General features: G+C 39.7%; 1 protein-coding gene and 1 non-coding gene across 2 annotated transcripts in view; one reads left to right on the top strand and one right to left on the bottom strand.

The window, feature by feature from the left end:
• LOC118904403 (dynein heavy chain 8, axonemal) overlaps positions 1-27,085 on the top strand; it is a 325,133-nt gene that overhangs the window by 207,900 nt on the left and 90,148 nt on the right. The window contains exons 72-79 of the mRNA XM_036870462.1: positions 312-467; positions 1,916-2,098; positions 6,183-6,288; positions 7,960-8,212; positions 8,312-8,502; positions 13,019-13,140; positions 16,471-16,589; positions 18,514-18,716. Of these exons, the coding sequence (XP_036726357.1) occupies positions 312-467; positions 1,916-2,098; positions 6,183-6,288; positions 7,960-8,212; positions 8,312-8,502; positions 13,019-13,140; positions 16,471-16,589; positions 18,514-18,716 (1,333 nt within the window). The remainder of the gene's footprint in view (positions 1-311; positions 468-1,915; positions 2,099-6,182; positions 6,289-7,959; positions 8,213-8,311; positions 8,503-13,018; positions 13,141-16,470; positions 16,590-18,513; positions 18,717-27,085) is intronic.
• Positions 3,291-3,363, bottom strand: TRNAW-CCA. The gene has a single exon. It is a non-coding gene; the product is annotated as a tRNA-Trp (tRNA).

Raw genomic sequence — 27,085 nt, 5'->3', positions numbered from 1 at the left:
TTAAAGGATTAATCCTTGATCACTTCTCTTCCATCTGCTGGAACAGAGCTCTGACCTTCCATCTAAGGAATGCCACTTGATTCTCCTCTTTTGATCTGAGAGACCCCCATTACACACCCAGGGCTTCCACAAAGTCATGACCCATCAAGTTTTGAAAATTAATTTTTGTTTGTTCCTTTTATTTTTATAAGTAAGGCTTCCTATACAGTCCTTAGAATTCTTAGTCACTTATCCAACATATCTCTGGTTTCCACTCAGGAACAGGCACATTCTTTGTAACGTTTATATAGCAATGAACTCTTTATTTGTAGGTAACCTCTCTGAACCATAAGTATTTCCGCACGCATTTGGAGGACAGTCTTTCCTTGGGCCGACCCCTTCTCATTGAGGACATTCGTGAAGAGCTGGATCCAGCCCTGGATAATGTATTAGAAAAGAATTTCATTAAATCAGGCACCACTTTCAAGGTGAGCTTCGAAAAAAGGAAAAAAAAAGAAAAAAAAAAGAAAAGGAAAAGAAGAAAAGAACAATGGTGACATCTACTTATCTTTTTGAGCATAGCAGTGAAGACAATTTCCTTCAGGTGGTACTATTTGACACGCTGGAAAAAATTATTTCCAAACTTATATTCAGTGTTCCTTTTTTAAAAAATAGTATATAAAAAATACAGGGGGAGAACAATATCTTGGTAACAATAGCCCTTTATCCGAAACTAACATATTAAGGAAAGGCATCTTGTCATAATAATAATATATTAGTGTTACACACTAAAATATGTACATTTTAGCAGCTCTGAGAAAGTTGGTTTTCAAGCCATGTATACATCTATACAATAAAGCCTGTGTTTCCTCACTGGATAAAATGGCATTTTTAATTAAGTCTATGGACAATGATTTTATTTCTCTCTTTATTAACTTTCAATCCAAACTCACAGACTTTGCTGGAAGCAGTGGAATACGGTTCCCGATCATTGGTGATAACATGAATTGTTTTCAATACAAGTGTTTCTTTTTTAATTGGTTTCATTCTTTACTTTTAGGCTTCTGTGGTTTTATTGAATGACAGCATTTCTGACTGAGATTTTTTCCTTTGGACAACTTAATTTCATGAATATCAGTGAATAAGAATGCCAATTTTCTCATTAAAGAAAGACAGATTTATTCAGAAAAATTTTCTTCATAATTCTTTTATATGCCATATTTAATATGCCAAAAGAGGTTGTAGTATGTCCATTCCTGAAGGCCTTTTAAAAGACCCAGATTCTTATCTGCAATGTGAAGGTCATGATGCCTAAGAATTAGTGCCTTAGCAATGTGGTTTTCAATCACATGAAGGATTAAGATTAATTAAAAATTTAAGTCATTTTAAAATGTTATAATTTCCACCTGAGTTTTAGGTAGCAAACCCAGTTGTTTTCAATACACTGAAAATTGTGGTGTTTAAAATAAGTGTTATCTTTCTGGGAAAAAAAAGTTGGCATATTTTTCCTCTGAAAATTTCATTAACCCTTTCTCTTGTCAAATATGCTTCAGATATGACTGTGAAATGCAAAAAGAAATAACACTTCTTATAAACACAACAAATTTCCATAGCAGGAAACAATTTCCTCATGTGGGAAAAAACAGTCAAATATGAGGCATGTCTGAGTTTTCCTTTATTCAACATTTGTTTTGGATAAATTTTTCATTTAATTTGCTTGGTGTCATGGCTAAAAACATTTTCAGGCAGGACCACAAGTCTAAATTATTCTAAAGGAATAGGCTTTATTATTTAAGATCACTGATTAAAATTTTACAACTGATTTTTGTAATTCATTCATTTCACTGCACTGACTTTTGATAAACTCCTAAATTGAACCCAAATTTCTTGTCTTGTCCTTTAAGCTGTTTGTAATTTAATATTTGAATTGATGTAGGTGAAAGTCGGAGATAAGGAATGTGATATCATGGATACATTTAAACTTTATATTACAACAAAGTTACCAAACCCTGCCTTTACCCCTGAGATCAATGCTAAAACGTCAGTCATTGATTTTACTGTTACCATGAAAGGACTTGAGAACCAGTTACTAAGGAGGGTAATTCTAACAGAGAAACAGGTAATAATTTCTCAAGGTAAAGAACTTCTACTTATAATAAATTATAATAAACATTTTAAATGTATTGGGAAATTGTTGAGTATATGGAAAAGAAAAAATTGAGCAAATCATAGTTACCTTTGTTAGCATAAATATTTGTTTTGTAGTCTCAAGTCCTGTTGAGAAATCATGTAACTCACCTCTCCTCCAACACCAAAAGCACACGTGCACACACGCACCACTCTTTCTACTTCTGACTTTAAAGCTTTGGGTATGTTGATTTTCATATCTATCGCCCTATGGATGAATAGTCTTGGATACACCTGGAAAATTCAATAAAATAATGATCCTGGAAAAGAAGTTGCTCTGAATGAGTATTGTTACCACTATAGTAGTTTCAACTACTACACTGCAATAGTAATTGATAGTACTTGATTGTAATTGATAACACCACAATCTAATAATCTAATGATCTAGAGAGCCATACTTTTATCTTAATTAAATGAAACTTGCACTGAAGCAGAGAAATTAAGTATAATTGAGGGTTCTAATAAAACAAAGAAAAAGTTAAGGCTGGAAGATTTTAAGAGACTGATAGATTAAACTAAGTTTTAAGATAAAGCTCAGAAAACATTAAATGTTATGTATAAAATATAATTTTATATATTTGCATTTTATAAAATATATTTCCATAAAATCTGAGAAAGTTTATATTTGCTAAAATATAATTAACGTTAGTATTAAGGTTTCAAGGAAAAGGAAAGGTTAGAAATAATAAGACCAGAGATGCATAAAATGGGAGGGTGAGAGAAAGAATGGCAGAAGAAGACTTAAGGAAAGGAAGAAAGGAAGTGATATGAACAGAAGGCTACAAATACAGAGGAAGATTCAAAAAGGAAAAGAGAAATGATACTGACACCAAAGAAACAGAGGGCTCAGTAAAAAGAGAAGTAAAATGCTACCTGGTTAATAAGAAATGGCTAACTTGGGGCAGGCCCTTGAAAGGCGGCCAGTCTGGTGGAGTAAAAGGAGCCCAGTTCCAGCTTCCACTCTCATTAGCTGTTTTTTTTTTCTTTTAATATTTATGTATTTATTTATTTATCTTGGCTGCACCAGGTCTTAGTTGCGGGCATGCAGGATCTTCGTTGCGGCACACAGGATCTTTAGTTGCGGCATGCAGACTTCTTAGTTGTGGCATGCATGCGGGACCTAGTTCCCTGACCAGGGATCGAACCTGGGCCCCCTGCATTGGGAGCATGGAGTCTTACCCACTGGACCACCAGGGAAGTCCTCCCTCATTAGCTGTTTGATCTTAGTTTCCAAGAAACTGCCCAGGGCTTATGCAATCTAGAAAGGGAATCGTCTCACTTTCACAGTCTGGCAGAGAGCATGGACCCCTCAGTTCACTGCCTCGATCACCTCTTAGGGCCACGTGGTGTCAACTGTTGAAAATTAGTCCTTCCTTCTTGGTCTACCTGGTGCTGTTGTCTGTTCTGAGATGGTGCCTCATTGGTCCAGATCCCCCATGCAGGCTACACTAACTTCTGTAAAGCAGCCCACACCACCATCTAAGGTACACTCCACGTCCCCAGAACGCCCCATGCCCACTCTTCTAGGCCTTAGCTTCCTCTTCAAGAGATGCGCTAGGATGCTAACACCAGCCTTGCTGGAAAAAACAAAGTGCACACTTAATCTGCAGGAGAACATCCTGACTGTGATGTTTAACCCTCCTAACAATCCTGCTCTTACACCCCCATTTTACAGATGAACAAATGGAGACCAAGGAGAATAAGGTCTTAACCCGTAAGAGCACGTAGACTTTCCACCCTGCCAAGCCTCGTAGTTAAGCTATACAGGTCATGATGTAAAACTCACAAGTTGTCCACTGTACCGTGATGCTTGTTTTTCCATATCACACTGAAAAGGACACTAACATGATTTCATTTTGTCCACATATTTCTATACTGCCACTGTTAGGATGACTGCTTTAATGAAGACAATTCATTAGCTATTCTCTGCAAATACAGCCATGATCTTCGTCACCACCCCATCAAATACCGCAAGCCACTAGTACAATGGCAGTATACTAGTCTTGGAGTTGGGGGACAAGGATATTAGGCTCATCCCTGCTAGTAACTAGCTGTGTGTATTGTATTGCCATGTTATTTGGAGTTAATATTTCTGGGTCCTCAGTTTCCCCAGATGTAAAATAAAGTTGTTGAACTAAATTCAGTACACTTCAATTTAACGAATATTTATTAGGTTGAGTCGCTTCTCTGCAAAGCGTCAAGATAAGTGCTGTCAAGAATACAAAAATGAATAGGGGATAAACACCAAGGTCCTACTGTATAGCACAGAGAACTATATTCAATACCCTATGATAAACCATAATGGAAAAGAATATAAAAAAAGAATATATATATATATATATATATATATACGTATATATATATACATATACATATATATATATATAACTGAATCACTTTGCTGTACAGCAGTAATTAACACAACATTGTAAATCAACTATACTTCAATTTTTAAAAATGAATAGAACAAGTTCCTGCCCTCTAGATGCACAGAATCTAGTTGGAGGGATACAGCCGACACATAGATTGTGATGCAAGCCATAGTAGATGTACAGAGGAATGCCGTGCTGTGGGTTTTAACTGACAAACTGGTTTAGGAAGACTTTCTGAAAGTGGTGGCATTTCTGTAACAGTTTTTCAAGAAACTTTCTCAAATAAGTAGTTTAAAAACACATTTTTAATGCAATTCTAAGTACAGTGTGTGATTCTGTATAAGATCAAAAAAGAATGCTACAGGGCTTCCCTGGTGGTGCAGTGGTTGAGAATCCGCCTGCCAGTGCAGGGGACACGGGTTCGAGCCCTGGTCCGGGAAGATACCACATGCCGCGGAGCAACTAAGTCCATGCGCCACAACTATTGAGCCTGTGCTTTAGAGCCCGTGAGCCACAACTACTGAGCCCAAGTGCCACAACTACTGAAGCCCACGCACCTATAACCTGTGCTCTGCAACAAGAGAAGACACCACAATGAGAGGCCCGCGCACCGCAACGAAGAGTAGCCCCCGCTCGCTGCAACTAGAGAAAGCCTGCGTGCAGCAATGAAGACCCAATGCAGCCAAAAATAAATAAAAAATTTTTTAAAAAGTAATATTAAAAAAAATGCTATAAAGAATGCTTTTGAGACAATTTAATTTACTCTATATTTAGCAAGAGTATTATATCCATGTTAAATATTCTGAATTTGAAAATTGCACTATGGTTGTATAAGAGAATGTCCTGTTGCCTAGGAGATGTGTTAAAGTTTTTACAGATAAAGTATCATGACACATGCAAACAGTTCAGCAATAATAATAACAGTAATGATAAAAAGTATTATATAGAAATAGTGATAAAGCAAAATGTTATTTGAGGAATCTAGGTGAAGGGTATATGAGAGTTCATTGTACCAGTCTTGTAACTTTTCTGAAAGTTTGAAATTTTTTTCAAAGTATAATTTTAAGAGTATATTATTTATGTAGGAAAGAATATACCTTCCAGACATCCAACTTAGCCCCTCTGGTAGAAGATGCAAAAAAATGGAAAATGGATTTGTATTGGCAGCTGGCTATGTCAAAGCAGGTACCTGGTGGTCCTATAGTCAGGTCCCAGCTCAGGAGCTCCATTTGGCTTGAGTAGCCTCTTGGTTACTTGCTTTAATGCTTCTTTGTTTCTACCCCTTCTAACTGCAAATGAAGTTAGCATTTCTCACTGAGGCGGTATGTGGGAACAGGGCCAAGAGAATGGGACACTCTTAATTTAAAAATACTTAAAGCTGGGAAGAGAGCTGAGCAAATTATTTTAGCAGGTTTATCTCATGCATGCCAGTGTTAAGTGCTATGGAAACTTAATGCTAGTGGGCATAATCTTTAAAAAACTTTCCAGAGAAACAAAAACACAAATAAATAGATTTGAGTAACGATAGTGTCATTTGAATGGCACTTTGGTTTAAACTTTTAAAAATGAATAATAAACACTAGTAGTTTGCATTTGCCATAATAACTGGTAATTACAGTTCTGATTTTTTTTTTTTAATAACAGGAGTTAGAATCTGAGAGGGTTAAACTTTTGGAGGATGTGACTTTTAATAAGCGGAAGATGAAAGAACTTGAAGATAACCTTCTCTACAAATTAAGTGCTACAAAAGGTATTGTGTTATTAAGAAATAATCACATAATGGATTGTGAATAAGAATTTCTTGTACCCTCTTTTCAATGCTCTCATGATTACAGATGTTAGGAAACATTGAGTTATCCACGCAAAAACAAGCGAGGCAATTTCCATCTAGACATTACAGAGGGACTGCAGAGAATCTGATATCTGAATTAGCAACCGGCGTCTGAGCATTTGATAATAACACAGTTTTCTTGATATAATTGCTCTCTCCTGAGAAAAATAAGGGCTCCCAATAGAGCTAGGTAACTCACAATAGGCTAATTTGCTTGCCGAAAGGAAACTAATGTGCTCAATCTATTTTGTGTTTTTTAGATTGACTCTTTCATTTGGAGTTGAAATGCAATTGCCACAGTGGGTTATGATGTGTGTAATGTTGTCAGAGACATTTGAGCAGCCCAGGCTCAGTCACTCTGGACTTGACCTCCCACTTAGAAGTCAGGGATAGGTTCTCCTCTGGGCAGTCAGATCATCGTACCACCCCCTGGGATATATTGTTCTGTAGTAGGCAAATTACAGCAACCTAAATTCTACCATTCATTAGCAATCTAATGATGAATACTTCCCAAAAGCACTTTAAACCTTGGATTTAAAAACAAAAAAACAAAAAAACTTAACCTCCAAGAAGTACATTAAGTGTTACTCTCACAGCAGTCTCGAGCACTTTAAGGTGACCTCATGGAAAAGGCCTTTTATCTGCCTTCATTGCACTGCTTGTGCTGATGAAGTTGTCTGTCTCTTGGTCCATGACATCTCCCAGCCATTTGATGCCTCTAGGCATTGCAAATATTACCAAGGAGGACTGACTGAGGATCCAGCCAAGAGTGTGAGGTTAGTCACAATTTGGACTTCCCTAGCAGACCTAGCGTGCCCATCAGAGCAACTAACTCAGCACCTTCCAGAAGCACCCACCTGCTTCTAGGTAGGCCAGAGCACCGCTCTCTGCAGATATCGTGACCGTTATCTCAGCACCTCCAGAGCACCTTTCTGTGTCCTAAAATTGAGATATTTTTATTTTTATGTTTATCGTCATAGACATGTTATGTCTGTTAAAAACAATAATGAAGAGTAAAACTAAAAATAAAATCAGGATTTTTCTTCCTGGTTAGACACTTCCACTATCTCCTAACTCGTTAGAGACATAGAAGGACCAGAGTTCTCAATGTCAAGGACTGTTGAACTAAAGCAGGAGTAGAGAAAGTACGATTCACCTGCAAGCTGGTGTGTAACTCACACTGTGAGACAAGTGGGAAGGAAAAGCCCGTGATACTGTGAGGGGAACCATCAAGATGATAATGGAGGTGAAAGCCACGTCATAGGAACAGCTGAAACCACTGGGACTGGAGGAGATGTGAATTTTCTTCAGACATTTGAAGACCAGATTTGTGGGCTGCCTTGAGAATTGCCTTTTGCAGATTTTCAGGCAGAGTGGGGGACAAACCCTAGGCAGGAATGTTTAGAACGGATTCAGGTGTCGGATGCCTGGTTAGACTGGAAGCCTTTCACTGTCTTAAGATTCTGCCCTTCCATCCTGTGGGCTTTGAAGAAGTCAAGTTGAAAATTAACGTGGTGATTTCAGAAGTGATGCATCTCGTTTCCGTGGCTTTCCCGTCTGTGTTCCACAGATTTTCTGTTTGGTTTTTAGGTTCCTTGGTAGATGACGAATCTCTCATCGGTGTCCTCCACACCACCAAGCAGACAGCAGCTGAAGTAAGTGAAAAACTACACGTGGCCGCGGAAACAGAGATCAAGATTAACACGGCCCAGGAGGAGTTCCGGCCCGCGGCCACCCGAGGCAGCATCCTCTACTTTCTCATCACAGAGATGAGCATGGTCAACATCATGTACCAGACCTCGCTGGCCCAGTTCTTGAAGTTATTTGACCAGTCCATGGCCAGGTGGGGCCTCACTACCTTGCCCCCCAAATTTTGTGTGTATTCCTACCTACTCTCTTAGAAATGGATTTTTACCTCTTTGATTTTTGAAACATATTGCAGGTCTGAGAAGTCTCCACTGCCTCAAAAGAGAATTACAAATATTATTGAGTATCTGACCTATGAAGTTTTTACATATTCTGTCAGAGGCTTGTACGAGAACCACAAGTTCCTCTTTGTACTCCTCATGACCTTAAAAATCGATCTTCAGAGAGGAACAGTGAAGCACAGAGAGTTTCAGGCTCTCATTAAAGGTGAAGGGTTTGGGATATGGATGTGCTATGTAAAGGAGATTGCTTTAGGAATGCTCTTTGATGTCCTGTAGACCCATTCTTGTAATACCCGGAGGAATTAAGTTCTAATGGAAGTGAAGTTCTTTATGTATACCTCTTCCCCCACGTCCCCCCCCCCTCCCACGCCGATTTCCATTCATTTTACTCTGGTTACTCAAGATGATTGATTTCAGGTCTGTGTTAACTCTGCAGTTTTAAGTTACTTAATTAAGTTTGAGCATTGTTGCTTATGATTAGGAGACCCAAATGCCAAAGGGGAGAATAGTGAGCTTTCTACTGCAAGAGATCAATTCCTTAAGCAAGGGGTTATAATGATGTTTAAGACTGTAACAAAAAGCACACTTGTATTTTATATTTGAAGAGGACCCTGCTCATTGCTTATCTCCATGTTAAAAGTATAATTAAGGAGACAAAAGAGTGGTATTTTCACTCAATTCAGTTAAACAAGTATTTATTGAGCATATACTATGCAAACCTGCCATACTGGTGTTTGGGATACAAGGAAAAACCAGACATTGCTTTAAAAGAAATAAAGTCTCATAATTCAAATAAAGATAATTGAAAAAAACCCCTGCAAAATAAGGCAGAATAACCTGTGTTATAAGAGAGCTAAAAACAAAGTGTTATATCTAAAAGGAGGGAGAGATTACATGTGGTTGGTGAGATCAAGAGAAGCTCCTTGGAAAATATGCCTTTGCAGGTTAAGCCATGAATTTTTCAGGTTATTTGATACCTGGGGAAAATGGTCCAATCTTTTTCTTATTTTTTTTTAATCTTTATAAGTAGTTTAATAAATCATTTTCTGGCAGCCCTTCTCCCCCAAAAGAAGAAAGTGACATTTGAAATGGACCATGGATGATAGGTAGAAATGAAGAAAACTTCCATGCTAAGACAGAACAGCATGGAAAAAGAAATGAGTGGAGTATGTACATTGGTGAGCCTTGGTTCCTAGAGGAAAGATTTCTTGATCTGATAAGAAATAAGGAGTTGTGTAAGGTAGTGATGTGATCCTTTTATTGTTCTTTAGGAAGGTTACTCTGGCAGACATGTGTAGATTAGAGAAAAGTGGTTTAAGGGAGTCTGTTATAAGCTTCCCAACCACAGGAAATGCATTCCCATCCTAGGGTGAAGACAATGGGAATATAAAGGAAGACACAAATATGAGAGATCATGAAAGTAAAATGACAAAGGACTGGGTGTAAGAGCCAAGAGAGGGTCAGAAATGAGTCTAAGATTTCTGCTCTGTGCAAAGATTTCTGGTCTGGATGGTTGAAAGAAGAGCTACTTTGAGAAATGTCAGAGTGGGGGCATAATGAATGTGATTTTGGGACCTAGTTTTAGTCAGGATAGGCCAGGTTTTGTGGCCATAAAAACAATCCTCAAATTTCAACACAACAAAAGTATACTTCTCCTTTACTCTCTATCTGACATGCTTGTCATGGTCGCCCAGGAATCCAAATTGCTTCCATAATTACTATGGAAGAGGGACAGGATGTGGCAAATTGTGTGCTGGCTCTTAAAGGTTACCCCACAAGTGACACACGTCACGCTCATATTTCATTAGCCCAAGTAAGATGCATGGCCACATGTAAATTCAAAGAGAGCAGGGAAGTGCCCCAGAGCCACATCCAACATGGAAGCTGCATCACAGCTTCGGTGGAGGGTAGTGGATAGATGGATAAGCCTAAGGTTTGGCAGGCGGGAGTGTGGACGTGGAAATGCTGAGAGGGCTGGTGCACAGCGAGGGTCTGGGGCTCAAACCAAGAAGTTGCAGGACAGGGGGACTTTATAACTAGCGACAAAGTACCAGCCTCTGTGGACTGCAGCCTAATGCCCCCATAGGTCAGACAGGATTTGTCGTGGCTCAGAGGATCCCAGCCTGTGACTGGGACAAGTGAAGCCTAGGGGGCAGCATGTAGATCTGAGGCATCCTCCCCATCAAGACACAAACCCACCCCACCTCACCTCTCCCTACCCAGCACACCCAGCCAAGCCAGAGCTATTCCTTGAAAGAGACTGGATTCTTGGAAAGTCTTTAAATCCGAGGAGACCGAGAAACGCAGCAACACAGTGGGGAGGGAACTTGTGAGGAGGATTTGATTTGTCACAGAAAAATAAAGAAGGCTGCGCATCTCAGCTGTAGTTAGAGCACATCTGTGACCCCATTTCATGAAACTGGAGAGTCAGGGAGAACCGGATTGTATAGGATCAGGAGAGTCAGTGAGGGGAGTTTGGATTGATTTGAGTTGGCGATAGGGAGCCATTGAATGTTTTAGGAGCAGGGGAGTAGCATGAGCAATGCATTAGAAGATTAATTTGGGATTTTATGATGGGTGGATTATCAGTACAGTCAGCACAGCACAGTAAAAGAGTTCAAAAAAAAAATCAAAACTGGTTTATTGTACAGTTTGTATTAGTTTTGAACTGGCTTACAGTTTGACCAAATTATTTTTTAAAAGATGGTAGGACTTTGTTTTTAATGTTTTTTTACAAAGTTAACAAATATGGCCCTTAGATCATTGATATTTTTTTTATCATTTTGAACTCAGTACTTAAGGGGGAAAGAAGAAAGACTTATTTGTCATAGCAGAAATGTTTGATTTCCCTTTGTATTAATTCCTACTAGTTTTCTGCAATATTTGGAAGGTGCCTTTGACTTTTCTTCTTCAACCGAGAATGTCAGAACACTTTGAGAAATGAAATAGATACCAGGGGCAATCCTGCACTGTAGAGTAATTGATATACCTGTTTCCGCTGCCTGGTTATTTTAGAAAGATATCATCTTTCTTTTGTTGTAAACCATGGACAGAAAGACACATTAGAGGGTCTTCTCTTGCCTTCCAGGTTGGATTGGACCTGAGCCTTCCAGAACAGAGAGTTAATGTCAAAATAACAGCTAATGATTACATAGCTCTTACTCTGGGCCATGACTGTTGTTGGCTTTCTACATACATTCATTTATTTAATCTTCACAGCAATCCATCTGATGGATTCTATTATTACACTCATTTGGCAGAAGAGAGAACTGAGAGAAACTGAGTTTTTGTCCAAGTTTATGCAGCTAGCAAGTGGCAGAGCCAGGATATTTGGGGGAATAGGATGGGCTGTGATGGTTCTGGGTTAGTTTAGGTGCATGATATGTTGGAAACACTGATGTAGCTTAAATATCTTCTCCTGATGTCTCTGAGGTATATGTTTACATGAAATCACTGTGAGGGGGAAACAGCCAAGAAGAAAAGGTACGCGTCTACCTCCGTGTTAGAGGAGAGAATCCCTTAAATCTGCAGGTGTCTTTCTCTAGGGCTTGCTTCTCCTATGGTAAACTCAATGTTAGCAGAAATGGTGCTAGAATAAGGTCTCCTCTTTCACCTGGTCACTGCGGGGGGTGGGGGCATGTGGGAGGAAGGTTTACAGGTTCTAAAGGTGTTGTGGCACTCAGAGCCCCTGACTCCACGGTGGAGCAAAGGGATTTACACGAAAGGAGTACTTCAGCTCATTCACCTTCTCAGGAAGATGCTGGAGGGGAGAACAGAGACCTGTAGTCCCCTCCACCCGCCACCTCCCCTGTTTTTGTCCCCGGGTTGATAAGTGAAGTGGAGGGATTTGATGAGTTCTTCAGGAGGGTTATAGAATTTAAAAGTTCAAGAACCACTGTTTGGCATACATCTGAATTAAACAACAGAGCTGGAATTATTATGATAAAACATTGCTAAAGACATGCAATAGAGGAATTTTGAAAGTGCAGATATAATCACACATCTTGGTGGAGATTGTCACACTGAATGTGCTCATTTGACGTGTGATTTGCTTCAAAATACAATCCAGTGCTATCACTCACATTCTCCACTCGACTCGGTGAGAGCAGGAGCCCTGTTGGGTTTCCTCTGCTTTATCCCCAGTGCCTGGAATATGCCGGATACATAGAGGTGGCTCAGTGAATGTTTGTGTAATAAATGATTTGAACATTAATTACCCCCTTAAAAACCTTAAAAACCCACAGATGTATTATACTCCTCTCTTCCTCTTTCCCTCCATCCCTTCATCTATCCATTTATCCATCTTTTTGACCTGATAAAAAATATTTCAATAGTATAGAATATCAAACTTCTGGAGGAGTGATGACTAAGAAATGACTCTTAAAATCACACGTGAAAAGATCAACCGATTCATTGATATCAAAATTATAAATTTCAGATAGTTAAAAAACAATAAAAAGGCAAACATCTGCTACCACCTGAGAAAAATTCTTTGCAGGGAAAAATGACAGGGAGTTGCTATCTGTATAAGATGGTATAAATCACTAACACTTGAAGGAACTGTACCAAAAAAAGGTAACCACATTTTCTATAACGTGATTATTTTCCAATTTTCCCATTTTTGTGTGTGATATGGTTATCTCATTTTTTATTATTTGGAAAATAAATTTCTTAAAAATAGAGCACAAGCTGACCTGATTCCCACTGACACCTTTCCCCAGGGGGAGCAGCTCTAGATCTGAAAGCCTGCCCTCCCAAACCGTTTCGCTGGATCCTTGATATGACCTGGCTGAATCTTGTGGAACTGAGTAAACTCCCGCAATTTGCAGAAATTATGAACCAGGTAATAAAGGGTTGGAAAAAAGTACAGATCTGTAAACCCAAACACACCTGGGCCATTTAAACTGGGGCCTCCTGGTGACAAACCCTTCACCCAGAGGAGTCAACACACTTGTGTAGCTTTAAGGCGTTGTGGCTCTCCTGGGGGGTTGGGGGCGGTGGACAGAAGGATATCCCAAGGAACCTTTTCACAGGTGCAGGCAACTGCCTTTACTTCTGTGTGGTGGGCATGGATCATTTATAACCTGCTTGAGTTGCTGTCAGAATCAGAACCCTTTTATTCTGGGTGGGTGGACCCTTTTATTGTAGACTCGATGTTTTCACTGCCTATGATTAAATAATCTGTGCAAATTTGAATTTGAGGCAAGTGAAGAGGTTGAGGTCCTTTTTAAAAAAATCAGTCATTTCAATGGTGAAAGTATTTATAAAATGGTGACATTATAATCGTGAAAATGGTGAAACAGACCCCGATTTACCCGTTTTTCTTATCTGAAAATGTAAATTGGTTGTTGTGGATTAGTTGTTGATTCAGCTCTCACCGGAAAACAATTATGCAACTCAGAATAAAGACAGTTGTTTATTACTGAGGTCTGTTGGTTACAACTGTGTGTCACCAGTGGAGGGCCTGCAGCTTCCCAGTGTCAAATGCTGATAATCATCTTTTTTTGCGGTTGCTGGTGATGGACAAAGTGAGTGATTGGTAGCCTTACCCCTAGGCTGAGGATGGCAGAAGCCTCACACTGTTACCATGTGATTCCCTCCCCTCCACAGACATCCTATCCCCCACCCAAGAGTACACTAGGTGTGTCTGTTTAGGGATACTTCTGGAACATTATGTATTCTTTACCCATTCACCATGGTTGGGTCAGAGTCAACTGGATAAAGTTCCTGGACTATATCTGTGGTGGACAGTAAGCTTTGTTTTTTTACTACAGCCACAGTTGAGTCTTCCAAGCCCAAACAAATACTTTGAAAAAAAAAAAGTGGTCTGGGTCTGGTCCGAGACTGGGTAAAGGCAGCCTTCAAGTACCACTGGAAAAAATCACCCCTCTGCTGACGGGTTATATTAATATAAGAATATACAGGGCTTCCCAGGTGGCGCAGTGGTTGAGGATCTGCCTGCCAATGCGGGGGACACGGGTTCGAGCCCTGGTCTGGGAGGATCCCACATGCCGCGGAGCGGCTAGGCCCGTGAGCCACAACTACTGAGCCTGCGCATTTGGAGCCTGTGCTCCGCAGCCAGAGAGGCCGCGATAGTGAGGGGCCCGCGCACCGCGATGAGGAGTGGCCCCCACTTGCCGCAACCGGAGAGGGCCCTCGCACAGCAACGAAGACCCAACACAGCAAAAATAAATAAATAAATAAATTAATTAATAAAAAAAAAAAAAAAAGAATATACAGTGCCATTGGCCTCGGTCAGTTAGATTTTAAGTACCCTTGGTGTAGAGTCTGGTGGCTACTACTGCTTACTATGGGTAGGTACTTTGCAACAATAATAACTGTGCAAGGGAAGTATTATTGACACGATTTATAGATGAGATAACTGAGATTCAAAGAGGTTAAGCACTTGCCCAAGGCCACATAGCCCATAAATGGTAAAGCTGTAATTTGACCCCATGCTCATGACACCATGAGTTATTTCTGTCCAACTTCTTTTACACCATTGGATGGGCCAGAAGGGAAGAGGAAGAGTTGTTCTCCGGAAAACGTGCAGAAGTTTGCCATCAGGGGGACCTGCCATCAGATGGCCAAGAGTTTGGCCTGTCTGTGGGAGGAAGGGAGGAAACAGGAGATCAATCTCCCAGCTGAGTGAGTGTCAGAAATTGAAACAAAAATAGCCTCAAACAGCAGCTGCCCTGCCTTGGCATCCCAGGCCAAACTGTTTAACACCTGGAGGTGGTTTTGCTAGCAGCGAGGGCCAGGAATGGGAAATGCAGGAGCAAGGGGCTGGGAGTTATCCCATCACAGATGCAGCTCGCCCTGAAAGCTTTATATGGTAGAGTCAAAATTAGCAGATGGGAGGCCAGTAGGTTGAGAATACGCACCCTGTTTCTTCTTGGAACTCCTTCTCTTTAGCAGCCGGTGTGGAGGAGACCTGCAGGGGGCGCTCTGGGTAGCAGAGCACAGGTACCAGTGCAGTAGGGTGGGGCTGCAGCAGCACCCAGGCCCTCCAAGCCCTCTGCCAGGCAGATTCTTTTGGCAGCAGCCAACTAGGGAGAGCCGCTGCAATCTTCAGAGAAAGATGGCAGCTGTGAAACATTTCAGAAATTCTCCTCCATCTTTTAGTGTCCCAGGGACAAAGTTGGAGCAACTGATTTACAGAGCAATTGTTTTGTTATTAACTTGCACCCTGTCTGTATCCTAGATGATGAATTGCTTGTATGGTGTGGACTTTGGGCGGTTATTTAACCTCTCTGTGCCTCAGTAAAAAGTGGGGATAAGAGAAGTAAAAGTACAGTCCTTGGGTCTGGCACATAGTATCTGCTATATAAATATTTGCTATTAGTGCTTGCCGTGGCTTTTAAAACATGCTTCAGACACTGTCTAAATAATCCAGCCTGATTGTTGCTGAGGAGCTGCGTCAGGCTCACCGATCTATAGTTTCTGTAATTGGTTTTGACATCACTCGGACTTCAGGGAGCATCCTTTAATACCTCTGAAAACCTGTGGTTCTCTCCATGCTTCTGAAAGAACAGGTGTTTGAGACCAGCTGTTGGAGAGACTTCATCCATTCTTAGGTTTAAGGTCTCAAGGTGGGGGGATGACTAGGAAAATAAAAGTTTTGATTTTGTCATCTATCACTAGTTTAAGTCGAGGTCCACATGTAGAGGTTTGGGTATCAAAGTGGTCTATGTCAGTGGTTCTCATCCAAGGGCAACCTGGTGCCACACCCCAGAGTGCATTGACAATTCTGGAGACCTTTTTTATTGCCACACATCAGGGGCAGAGGTGCTCCTGGTGACTAGTGGATAGAGCCAGGGATGCAGCTAAACAACGTAAAATGCACAGGACAGCCTCTCTCAACACTAAATTAATCTGGCCCTAAATGCCCATAGTGCGGAGGTTGAGAAGCCCTGGTCTATGTTTCTTCCTGCCCAGTCGTTTAGTGTAATTGATACATAGTCCTAATTTTAGCAAATAATGTAGAAGAGCAATGGAAAAACTGAAAGGGAATCATAATATCCAATCTATCTGAGTCACTGGTTCTGAAGAAAAATGTAAACAGTGTGGTTATGTTTAAAAAATTAGCTGCCTATAAAGAATGACCTTCTCAGGTTATTCAATTTTAATTGCATATATTCCTGGGGCTTGCTAATCAGCTTATTTATTTTAGATATCTCGTAATGAGAAGGGATGGAAAATCTGGTTTGATAAAGATGCTCCAGAGGAGGAAATCATCCCTGATGGATATAATGACTCACTAGATACCTGCCACAAGCTTTTACTTATCAGGTGAGAATAGGTATTATCAGACCTAGAGCATCACTTTATAGTGTCAAATTACAGATCCCACCTCAGTGAGCTTACTTCGCTATGTCCCAGTAGTTACTGTAATAGATGTATGTGCTTCCAAACTGAAGTTTGGGATGGCAAATAAAATGGTGAAAGGTATATTTTGATAACGTGTTAATGATAGTGCTTTTAGCAAAACACGTATGAAAAATATGTTCTTACTATTCACTTTGGTCATCATTTACCATTGAGTGAATCATTTATTGTTGAATTTACTTCTGTAAAAGAATAGATCTCACAGAGTTACAAGGCAATTAGATTTTAAGCTAAAACCAAGAATATTGTGCTATTGAAACATATAAATGCTGTTTTGGCTATTAAAATGGAAGCAAAAGTTTGAAAGTGATGTTGAGGAAGAATATTGTTCCTTTTCTTTCTCACTTTTCATGTTTTCTCAACATGCAGTAGCTCAAAGAAGGCTTCTATATTGGAAGATGTGTGTCTGTGTGTGTGTGTGTGTGTGTGTGTGTGTGTGGCGGGGTGTGTGTGTGTGGTGGGCAAGACAGAAGGGTAGAGTTGGGGGAGATGAAACCACCAAAAGAATAACAAAAAGATGTCGGATTATGTTGGAGTCGTTTTTGTCTTTCCTAATGTTATATCCCTGAGTTTTCTTAGAAAAGTTGTTTCCTGGTTGTTGTCACTCTTTGAGAGTGATTAGAGCTGTCAGCAGTGATGACCTCAGGACCTGCAGACTGCAAAAGGGCTATTTGTTTTTATTAGAATAGATGTGTCTTACATCCATCATTTTAAAATTGAATCTATGTCAAATGAATAATGCAATCTACTAACAAATAAGAATCCATAGAGCTTGTCTGTGATCTAAAAATATCAAATGATATTTATTTAATGTGTCATTGTGTGTAGAACCTGCTACAGTGTAGGCTACACAGATGGTATTAAATAAATGCTTGCTGATCAAGCTACTTCTAACACCATTGACACATTATCTCCCTCTGAAGACTGCAGAACCTCGAGTATGCAGCAGGCCAGCCCCCATCATGCACTGGACCTGGCAGAGAACACCTCCCATTGCATCCCTGCTGAGTCCCTGGCACCAAGAGCAGGGCCTGATGTATAGTATTCACTCCATAAATATTTGTCAAAGAATGAATGTGCTCCTGTGTATTAGTTTGAATGAGGAATTGCTTACCTGAAGCTGATAGCTTAGTTACTAGGGATAATAACTGATGTGTTTTAAAAAGAAAATAACTAAAGCTTCAGAGTAGTTGCTGCTTCCTCTGAAAATGAGACGTTTGGATCAGTTGACTTTTAAGTTCCCTTCTAGATTGGCAACAGAACTGGCTCTGACCTACTCCTTGCCAATGCCTAGCATCAAAACTACATGAATAGGGCTTCCCTGGTGGCGCAGTGGTTGAGAATCTGCCTGCTAATGCAGGGGACACGGGTTCGAGCCCTGGTCTGGGAAGATCCCACATGCCGCGGAGCAACTAGGCCCGTGAGCAACAGCTGCTGAGCCTGCGCGTCTGGAGCCTGTGCTCCGCAACAAGAGAGGCCGCGACAGTGAGAGGCCCGCGCACCGCGATGAAGAGTGGCCCCCGCTCACCGCAACTAGAGAAAGCCCTCGCACAGAAACGAAGACCCAACACAGCCAAATAAATAAATAAATAAATAAATAAATAAATAATAATTAAAGGTGCTAATAATTAAAAAAAAAAAAACTACATGAATAAACTTGCATTCATCCAAGGATAGAAAACCTTGCCATCCATCTTACACATATCTGCATAAAGGAAGATTAGCTCATTATCCTTTTGCTAACTAACTATGTGTTCTTTATGTGCTTAGCATTAGATAGAATTTTAAAACCCTGAATTTATTTCCTCTAACATGTGTGCATTTCTAGGTCTTGGTGCCCAGACCGTACTGTTTTTCAAGCAAGAAAGTATATTGCAGATTCTTTGGAGGAAAAGTACACAGAACCAGTTATCTTAAATCTGGAGAAAACTTGGGAAGAAAGTGATACACGAACACCTCTGATATGTTTTCTGTCCATGGGATCTGATCCTACAGTTCAAGTTGACGCATTGGCCAAGAAACTGAAGCTGGGTATGATCAGCAACCTATGAAATTTAGCAAAACCTCCATATTGTTGCCTCCAATTTTGCCTTTCATAATTTTATAGTGTATTCTTATAAATACATTGATAAAATTCATAAATATTAGAAAACTATTAAACTCCTTCTTTCCTCCCCTTTCAGATCTCCTGGAGTGAGTGTGTGATACAGATACCTTTGTGCAGAGAGGAACACACTCATCTACCACATACTGATTTTTTTTTAACATCTTTATTGGAGTATAATTGCTTTACAATGGTGTGTTAGTTTCTGCTGTATAACAAAGTGAATCAGCTATACATATACATACATCCCCATATCTCCTCCCTCTTGCATCTCCCTCCCACCCTCCCTATCCCACGCCTCTAGGTGGTCACAAAGCACCGAGCTGATCTCCCTGTGCTATGCGGCTGCTTCCCACTAGCTAGCTATTTTACATTTGGTAGTGTATATATGTCCATGCCACTGTCTCACTTTGTCCCAGCTTACCCTTCCCCCTCCCCATGTCCTCAAGTCCATTCTCTACGTCTGCATGGTATATCTCTCCACCTGTTTGTATCATCTTTAATTTCTTTCATCAGTGCCTTATAGTTCTCTGCATACAGGTCTTTTGTCTCCTTAGGTAGGTTATTCCTAGGTATTTTATTCTTTTTGTTGCAATGGTAAATGGGAGTGTTTTCCTCATTTCTCTTCCAGATTTTTCATCATTAGTGTATAGGCATGCAAGAGATTTCTGTGCATTAATTTTGTATCCTGCTACTTTAACAAACTCATTGATAAGCTCTAGTAGTTTCCTGGTGGCATCTTTAGGATTCTCTATGTATAGTATCCTGTCATCTGCAAACAGTGACAGCTTTACTTCTTCTTTTCCAATTTGGATGACTTTTATTTCTTTTTCTTCTCTGATTACTGTGACTAAAACTTCCAAAACTATGTTGAATAATAGTGGTGAGAGTGGGCAACTTTGTCTTGTTCCTGATCTTAGAGGAAACGGTTTCAGTTTTTCACCATTGAGAATGATGTTGGCTGTGGGTTTGTCATATATGGCCTTTGTTATGTTGAGTTGAGTTCCCTCTATGCCTACTTTCTGGAGGGTTTTTATATAAATGGGTGGTGAATTTTGTCGAAAGCTTTTTCTGCATCTATTGAGATGATCATATGGTTTTTATTCTTCACTTTGTTAATGTGGTGTATCACATTGATTGATTTGCGTATATTGAAGAATCCTTGCATCCCTGGGATAAATCCCACTTGATCATGGTGTATGATCCTTTTAATGTGTTGTTGGATTCTGTTTACTAGTATTTTGTTGAGGATTTCTGCATCTGTGTTCATCAGTGACATTGGCCTGTAATTTTCTTTCTTTGTGACCTCTTTGTCTGGTTTTGGTACCAGGGTGATGGTGGCCTTGCAGAATGAGTTTGGGAGTGTTCCTCCCTCTGCTATATTTTGGAAGAGTTTGAGAAAGATAGGTGTTAGCTCTTCTCTGAATGTTTGATAGAGTTCGCCTGTGAAGCCATCTGGTCCTGGGCTTTTGTTTATTGGAAGATTTTTATTATTTATTTATTTATTTTTATTTTTGGCTGTGTTGGGTCTTCGTTTCTGTGCGAGGGCTTTCTCTAGTTGCGGCAAGCGGGGGCCACTCTTCATTGTGGTGCACAGGCCTCTCACTATCGCGGCCTCTCTTGTTGCGGAGCACAGGCTCCAGATGCGCAGGCTCAGTAGTTGTGGCTCACGGGTCCAGTTGCTCCGCAGCATGTGGGATCTTCCCAGGCCAGGGCTCGAACCCGTGTCCTCTGCATTGGCAGGCGGATTCTCAACCACTGCACCACCAGGGAAGCCCTATTGGAAGATTTTTAATCACAGTTTCAATTTCAGTGCTTGTGATTGGTCTGTTGATATTTTCTATTTCTTCTTGGTTCAGTCTCAGAAGGTTGTGCTTTTCTAAGAATTTGTCCATTTCTTCCAGGTTGTCCATTTTATTGGCATATAGTTGCTTGTAGTAATCTCTCATGATCCTTTTAATTTCTGCAGTGTCAGTTGTTACTTCTCCGTTTTCATTTCTAATTCTATTGATTTGAGTCTTCTCCCTTTTTTTCTTGATGAGTCTGGCTAATGGTTTATCAATTTTGTTTATCTTCTCAAGGAACCAGCTTTTAGTTTTATTGATCTTTGCTATCGTTTCCTTCATTTCTTTTTCATTTAGTTCTGATCTGATCTTTATGATTTCTTTCCTTCTGCTAACTTTGGGTTTTTTTGTTTTTCTTCTTTCTCTAATTGCTTTAGGTGTAGGTTAGGTTATTTATTTGAGGTTTTTCTTGTTTCTTGATGTAGGATTGTATTGCTACAAACTTCCCTCTTAGAACTGCTTTTGCAGCATCCCATAGGTTTTGGGTCATCGTGTTTTCATTGTCATTTGTTTCTAGGTATTTTTTGATTTCTTCAGTGATCTCTTGGTTATTTAGTAGTGTATTGTTTAGCCTCCATGTGTTTGTATTTGTTACAGATTTTTTCCTGTAATTGATATCTAGTCTCATAGCATTGTGGTCGGAAAAGATACTTGATACGATTTCAATTTTCTTAAATTTACCAAGGCTTGATTTGTGACCCAAGATATGATCTGTCCTAGAGAATGTTCCATGAGCACTTGAGAAGAAAGTGTAATCTGCTATTTTTGGATGGAATGTGCTATAAATATCAATTAAGTCCATCTTGTTTAATGTATCATTTAAAGCTTGTGTTTCTTTATTTATTTTCATTTTGGATAATCTGTCCATTGGTGAAAGTGAGGTGTTAAAGTCCCCTACTATTATTGTGTTACTGTCAGTTTCCCTTTTTATGGCTCTTAGCATTTGCCTTATGTATTGAGGTGCTCCTATGTTGGGTGCATAAATATTTGCAATTGTTATATCTTCTCCTTGGATTGATCCCTTGATCATTATGTAGTGTCCTCCTTTTTCTCTTGTAATAGTCTTTATTTTAAAGTCTATTTTGTCTGATATGAGAATTGCTACTCCAGCTTTCTTTTGATTCCAATTTGCATGGAATATCTTTTTCCATCCCCTTACTTTCAGTCTGTATGTGTCCCTAGGTCTGAAGTGGGTCTCTTGTAGACAGCATATGTACGGGTCTTGTTTTTGTATCCATTCAGCCAGTCTATGTCTTTCGGTTGGATCATTGAATCCATTTACATTTAAGGTAATTATCAATATGTATGTTCCTGTTACCATTTTCTTAATTGTTTTGGGTTTGTTATTGTAGGTCTTTTCCTTCTCTTGTGTTTCCTGCCTAGAGAAGTTCCTTTAGCATTTGTTGTAGAGCTGGTTTGGTGGTGCTGAATTCTCTTAGCTTTTGCTTACCTGTAAAGGTTTTAACTTCTCCATCGAATCTGAATGAGATCCTTGCTGGGTAGAATAATCTTGGTTGTAGGTTTTCCCTTTCATCACTTTAAATATGTCCTGCCACTCCCTTCTGGCTTGCAGAGTTTCTGCTGAAAGATCAGCTGTTAACATTATGGGGATTCTATTGTATGCTATTTGTTGCTTTTTCCTTGCTGCTTTTAATATTTTTTCTTTGTATTTAATTTTTGATAGTTTGATTAATATGTGTCTTGGCATGTTCCTCCTTGGATTTATCCTGTATGGGACTCTCTGTGCTTTCTGGACTTGATTGAATATTTCCTTTCCCATATTAGGGAAGTTTTCAACTATAATCTCTTCAAATATTTTCTCAGCCCCTTTTTTTCCCCTTCTTCTTCTGGGACCCCTATAATTCAAATGTTGGTGTGTTTCATGTTGTCCCAGAGGTCTCTGAGACTGTCCTCAATTCTTTTCATTCTTTTTTCTTTATTCTGCTCTGCAGTAGTTATTTCCACTGTGTTATCTTATAGTTCACTTATCCATTCTTCTGCCTCAGTTATTCTGCTATTGATTCCTTCCAGACAATTTTTAATTTCATTTATTGTGTTGTTCATCATTGTTTGTTTGCTCTTTAGTTTTTCTAGGTCCTTGTTAAACGTTTCTTGTATTTTCTCCATTCTATTTCCAAGATTTTGGATCATCTTTACTATCATTACTCTGAATTCTTTTTCAGGTAGACTGTCTATTTCCTCTTCATTTGTTTGGTCTGGTGGGTTTTTACCTTGCTCCTTCATCTGCTGTGTATTTCTCTGTCTTCTCATTTTGCTTAACTTACTTTGTTTGGGGTCTCCATTTCGCAGGCTGCAGGTTCGTAGTTCCCGTTGTTTTTGGTGTCTGCCCCCAGTGAGTAAGGTTGGTTCAGTGGGTTGTGTAGGCTTCCTGGTGGAGGGAACTGGTGCCTGTGTTCTGGTGGATGAGGCTGGATCTCGTCTTTCTGGTGGGCAGGACCACATCCAGTGGTGTGTTTTGGGGTGTCTGTGAACTTATTATGATTTTAGGCAGCCTCTCTGCTCATGGGTGGGTTTGTGTTCCTGTCTTCCTAGTTGTTTGGCATAGGGTGTCCAGCACTGTGGCTTGCTGGTCGTTGAGTGGAGCTAGGTCTTAGCGTTGAGATGGAGATCTCTGGGAGAGCTTTCGCCATTTGATATTACCTGGGGCCAGGAGGTCTCTGGTGGACCAGTGTCCTGAACTCGGCTCTCTCACCTCAGAGGCTCAGGCCTGACACCCGGCCAGAGCACCAAGACCCTTCTGGGAAGTCTGAGGTCTTCCGCCAGCATTCAGTAGGTGTTCTGTAAGAGTTGTTCCACATGTGGATGTAGTTTTGATGTATTTGTGGGAGGAAGGTGATCTCCATGTCTTACTTCTCTGACATCTTGAAGGCGGCCCTCTGATTTTCTTTTAAGTTGTAAGCAGATATCCATACTACATGGATAACTGAGTAGCAAGAATGAACATTCAGGAGCAAGTTTTACTGCCATGTCTATATGGATTTATAACAATGCCTGTTTTATCACAAATGGAAAAACTGTAACCATTTTATTGTAATGCATAGTAATTTAGGGATTCATTCATTCATGCTTTCATTCAGTAACCCCTTAGTAGGGGCAGTGTGCTAGATTTAGGGAGTACAGAGATGAATACAACTAGCTGGGAAAGACATATGTGTAAAAAGGTAATAGAAGACAATTTGACAAACTGTTGTAACAGAGTTATATAGACATGCCTGATTATAAGATCCAGACCTAGCCAGACTGCATGGGGTATAGAGGAAAGCATCATACTGATGATATTTTGAGTAGTATCTAAAAAATAGATAAAAATTGGGAGGTGGTGGTGGAGAGAAGGAAAGTTATTCCAGGGGGAGGAGGTAGGGCAAGGAGTTATAAACACATAAGTTGTGAGTCAGCAGGACTAAGGAACAAGGACCTGAGTGATGCCGAGCACGTCTTATCAAGAATGAACCATCTTCTTCTGGGATGGCTGTATATAGGTGGGAGGTTTATTTTTTTTAATTTCTTTAAACATCTTTATTGGAGTATAATTGCTTTAAAATGGTGTGTTACTTTGTGCTGTATAACAAAGTGAATCAGCTACACGTATACATATATCCCCAAAACCCTCCCTCTTGCATCTCCCTCCCACCCCTCTAGGTGGTCACAAAGCACCGAGCTGATCTTCCTGTGCGATGCAGCTGCTTCCCACTAGCTATCTACTTTACATTTGGTAGTGTATATATGTCAATGCTACTCTCTCACTTTGTCCCAGCTTACCCTTCCCCCTCCCTGGGTTCTCAAGTCCATTCCCTACATCTGCGTCTTTATTCCTGTCCTGCCCCTAGGTTCATCAGAACCTTTTTTTTTTTTTACTTTCCATATATATGTGTTAGCATACAGTATTTGTTTATCTCTTTCTGACTTACTTCACTCTGTATGACAGACTCTAAGTCCATCCACCTCACTACAAATAACTCAATTTCATTTCTTTTTATGGCTGAGTAATATTCCATTGTATATATGTGCCACATCTTCTTTACCCATTCATCTGTCGATGGACACTTAGGTTGCTTCCATGTCCTGACTATTGTAAATAGTGCTGCAATGAACATAGTGGTACATGTCTCTTTTTGAATTACGGTTTTCTCAGGGTATATGCCCCGTAGTGGGATTGCTGGGTCATATGGGTTTTTATTTTAGTTTTTTAAGGAACCTCTGTACTGTTCTCCACAGTGGCTGTATCAATTTACATTCCCACCAACAGTGCAAGAGGGTTCCCTTTTCTCCACACCCTCTCCAGCATTTATTGTTTGTAGATTTTTTGATGATGGCCATTCTGACCAGTGTGAGGTGATATCTCATTGTAGTTTTGATTTGCATTTCTCTAATGATTAGTGATGTTGAGCATCCTTTCATGTGTTTGTTGGCAATCTGTATATCTTCTTGGGAGAAATGTCTGTTTAGGTCTTCTGCCCATTTTTGGATTGGGTTGTTTGTTTTTTTGATATTGAGCTGCATGAGTTGCTTGTATATTCTGCAGATTAATCCTTTCTTAGTTGCTTCGTTTGCAAATATTTTCTCCCATTCTGAGGGTTGTCTTTTCTTCTTGTTTATGGTTTCCTTTGCTGTGCAAAAGCTTTTAACTTTTATTAGGTCCCATTTGTTTATTTTTGTCTTTATTTCCATTTCTCTAGGAGGTGGGTCAAAAATGATCTTCTGTGATTTATGTCATAGAGTGTTCTTCCTATGTTTTCCTCTAAGAGTTGTATAGTGTCTGGCCTTACATTTAGATCTTTTATCCATTTTGAGTTTATTTTTGTATACAGTGCTATGGAGTGTTCGAATTTGTTTACATGTAGCTGTCCAGTTTTCCCAGCACCACTTATTGAAGAGGCTGCCTTTTCTCCATTGTATACTCTTGCCTCCTTTATCAAATAAGGTGACCATATGTGTGTGGGTTTATCTCTGGGCTTTCTGTCCTGTTCCATTGATCTATATTTCTATTCTTGTGCCAGTACCATACTGTCTTGATTACTGTAGCTTTGTAGTATAGTCTGAAGTCAGGGAGCCTGATTCCTCCAGCTCTGTCTTTCTTTCTCAAGATTGCTTTGTCTATTCGGGGTCTTTTGTGTTTCCATACAAATTGTGCAATTTTTTGTTCTAGTTCTGTGAAAAGTGCCATTGGTTGTTTGATAGGTATTGCATTGAATCTATAGATTGCTTTGGGTACTATAGTCATTTTCACAATGTTGATTCTTCCAATCCAGGAACATGGTATATCTCTCCATCTGTTTGTATCATCTTTAATTTCTTTCATCAGTGTCTTATAGTTTTCTGCATACAGGTCTTTTGTCTCCTTAGGTAGGTTAATTCCTAGGTATTTTATTCTTTTTGTTGCAATGGTAAATGGGAGTGTTTCCATAATTTCTCTTTTAGATTTTTCATCATTAGTGTATAGGAATGCAAGAGATTTCTGTGCATTAATTTTGTATCCTGCTACTTTACCAAATTCATCAATTAGCTCTAGTAGTTTTTTGGTAGCAACTTTAGGATTCTCTATGTATAGTATCATGTCACCTGCAAACAGTGACAGTTTTACATCTTCTTTTCTGATTTGGATTCCTTTTATTTCTTTTTCTTCTCTTATTGATGTGGCTAAAACTTCCATAGCTATGTTGAATAGTAGTGGTGAGAGTGGGCAACCTTGTCTTGTTCCTGATCTTAGAGGAAATGGTTTCAGCTTTTCACCATTGTGAACGATGTTGGCTGTGGGTTTGTCATATATGGCCTTTATTTTGTCGAGGTGTAGGTTCCCTTTATGCCTACTTTCTGGAGAGTTTTTATCATAAATGGGTGTTGAGTTTTGTTGAAAGCTTTTTCTGCATCTATTGAGATTATCATATGGTTTTTCTCCTTCAATTTGTTAATGTGGTGTATCACATTGATTGATTTGCATATATTGAAGAATCCTTGCATTCTTGGGATAAATCCCACTTGATCATGGTGTATGATCCTTTTAATGTGCTGTTGGATTCTGTTTGCTAGTATTTTGTTGAGGATTTTTGCATCATTGTTCATCAGTGATATTGGCCTGTAGTTTTCCTTTTTGTGACATCTTTGTCTGGTTTTGGTATCAGGGTGATGGTGGCCTTGTAGAATGAGTTTGGGAGTGTTCCTCCCTTTGCTATATTTTGGAAGAGTTGGAGAAGGATAGGTGTTAGCTCTTTTCTCAGTGTTTGATAGAATTGGGAAGTTTATTCTTAATGTGCTGAAAATCTGAATGTTGTTGGAATTGCCATTTGGGATTGTCCAGGTTCAGCTCGCTATAACTATACCTTGTAGGGTTAATTCATTTATGTCTTTATAAAGATTATCAAAGTGATTGATTATGAATCCCTAAATCTACTCTATGATATAAAACCTTGAACTTATCATCTAGTTAATGTAAA

This window comes from Balaenoptera musculus, chromosome 11 (genome assembly GCF_009873245.2).
Source record: "Balaenoptera musculus isolate JJ_BM4_2016_0621 chromosome 11, mBalMus1.pri.v3, whole genome shotgun sequence".
NCBI classification, from domain to species: Eukaryota; Metazoa; Chordata; class Mammalia; order Artiodactyla; family Balaenopteridae; genus Balaenoptera; species Balaenoptera musculus.
Note: the sequence above shows the minus strand (reverse complement) of the source record. Positions and strands in the feature narration are given on the sequence as shown.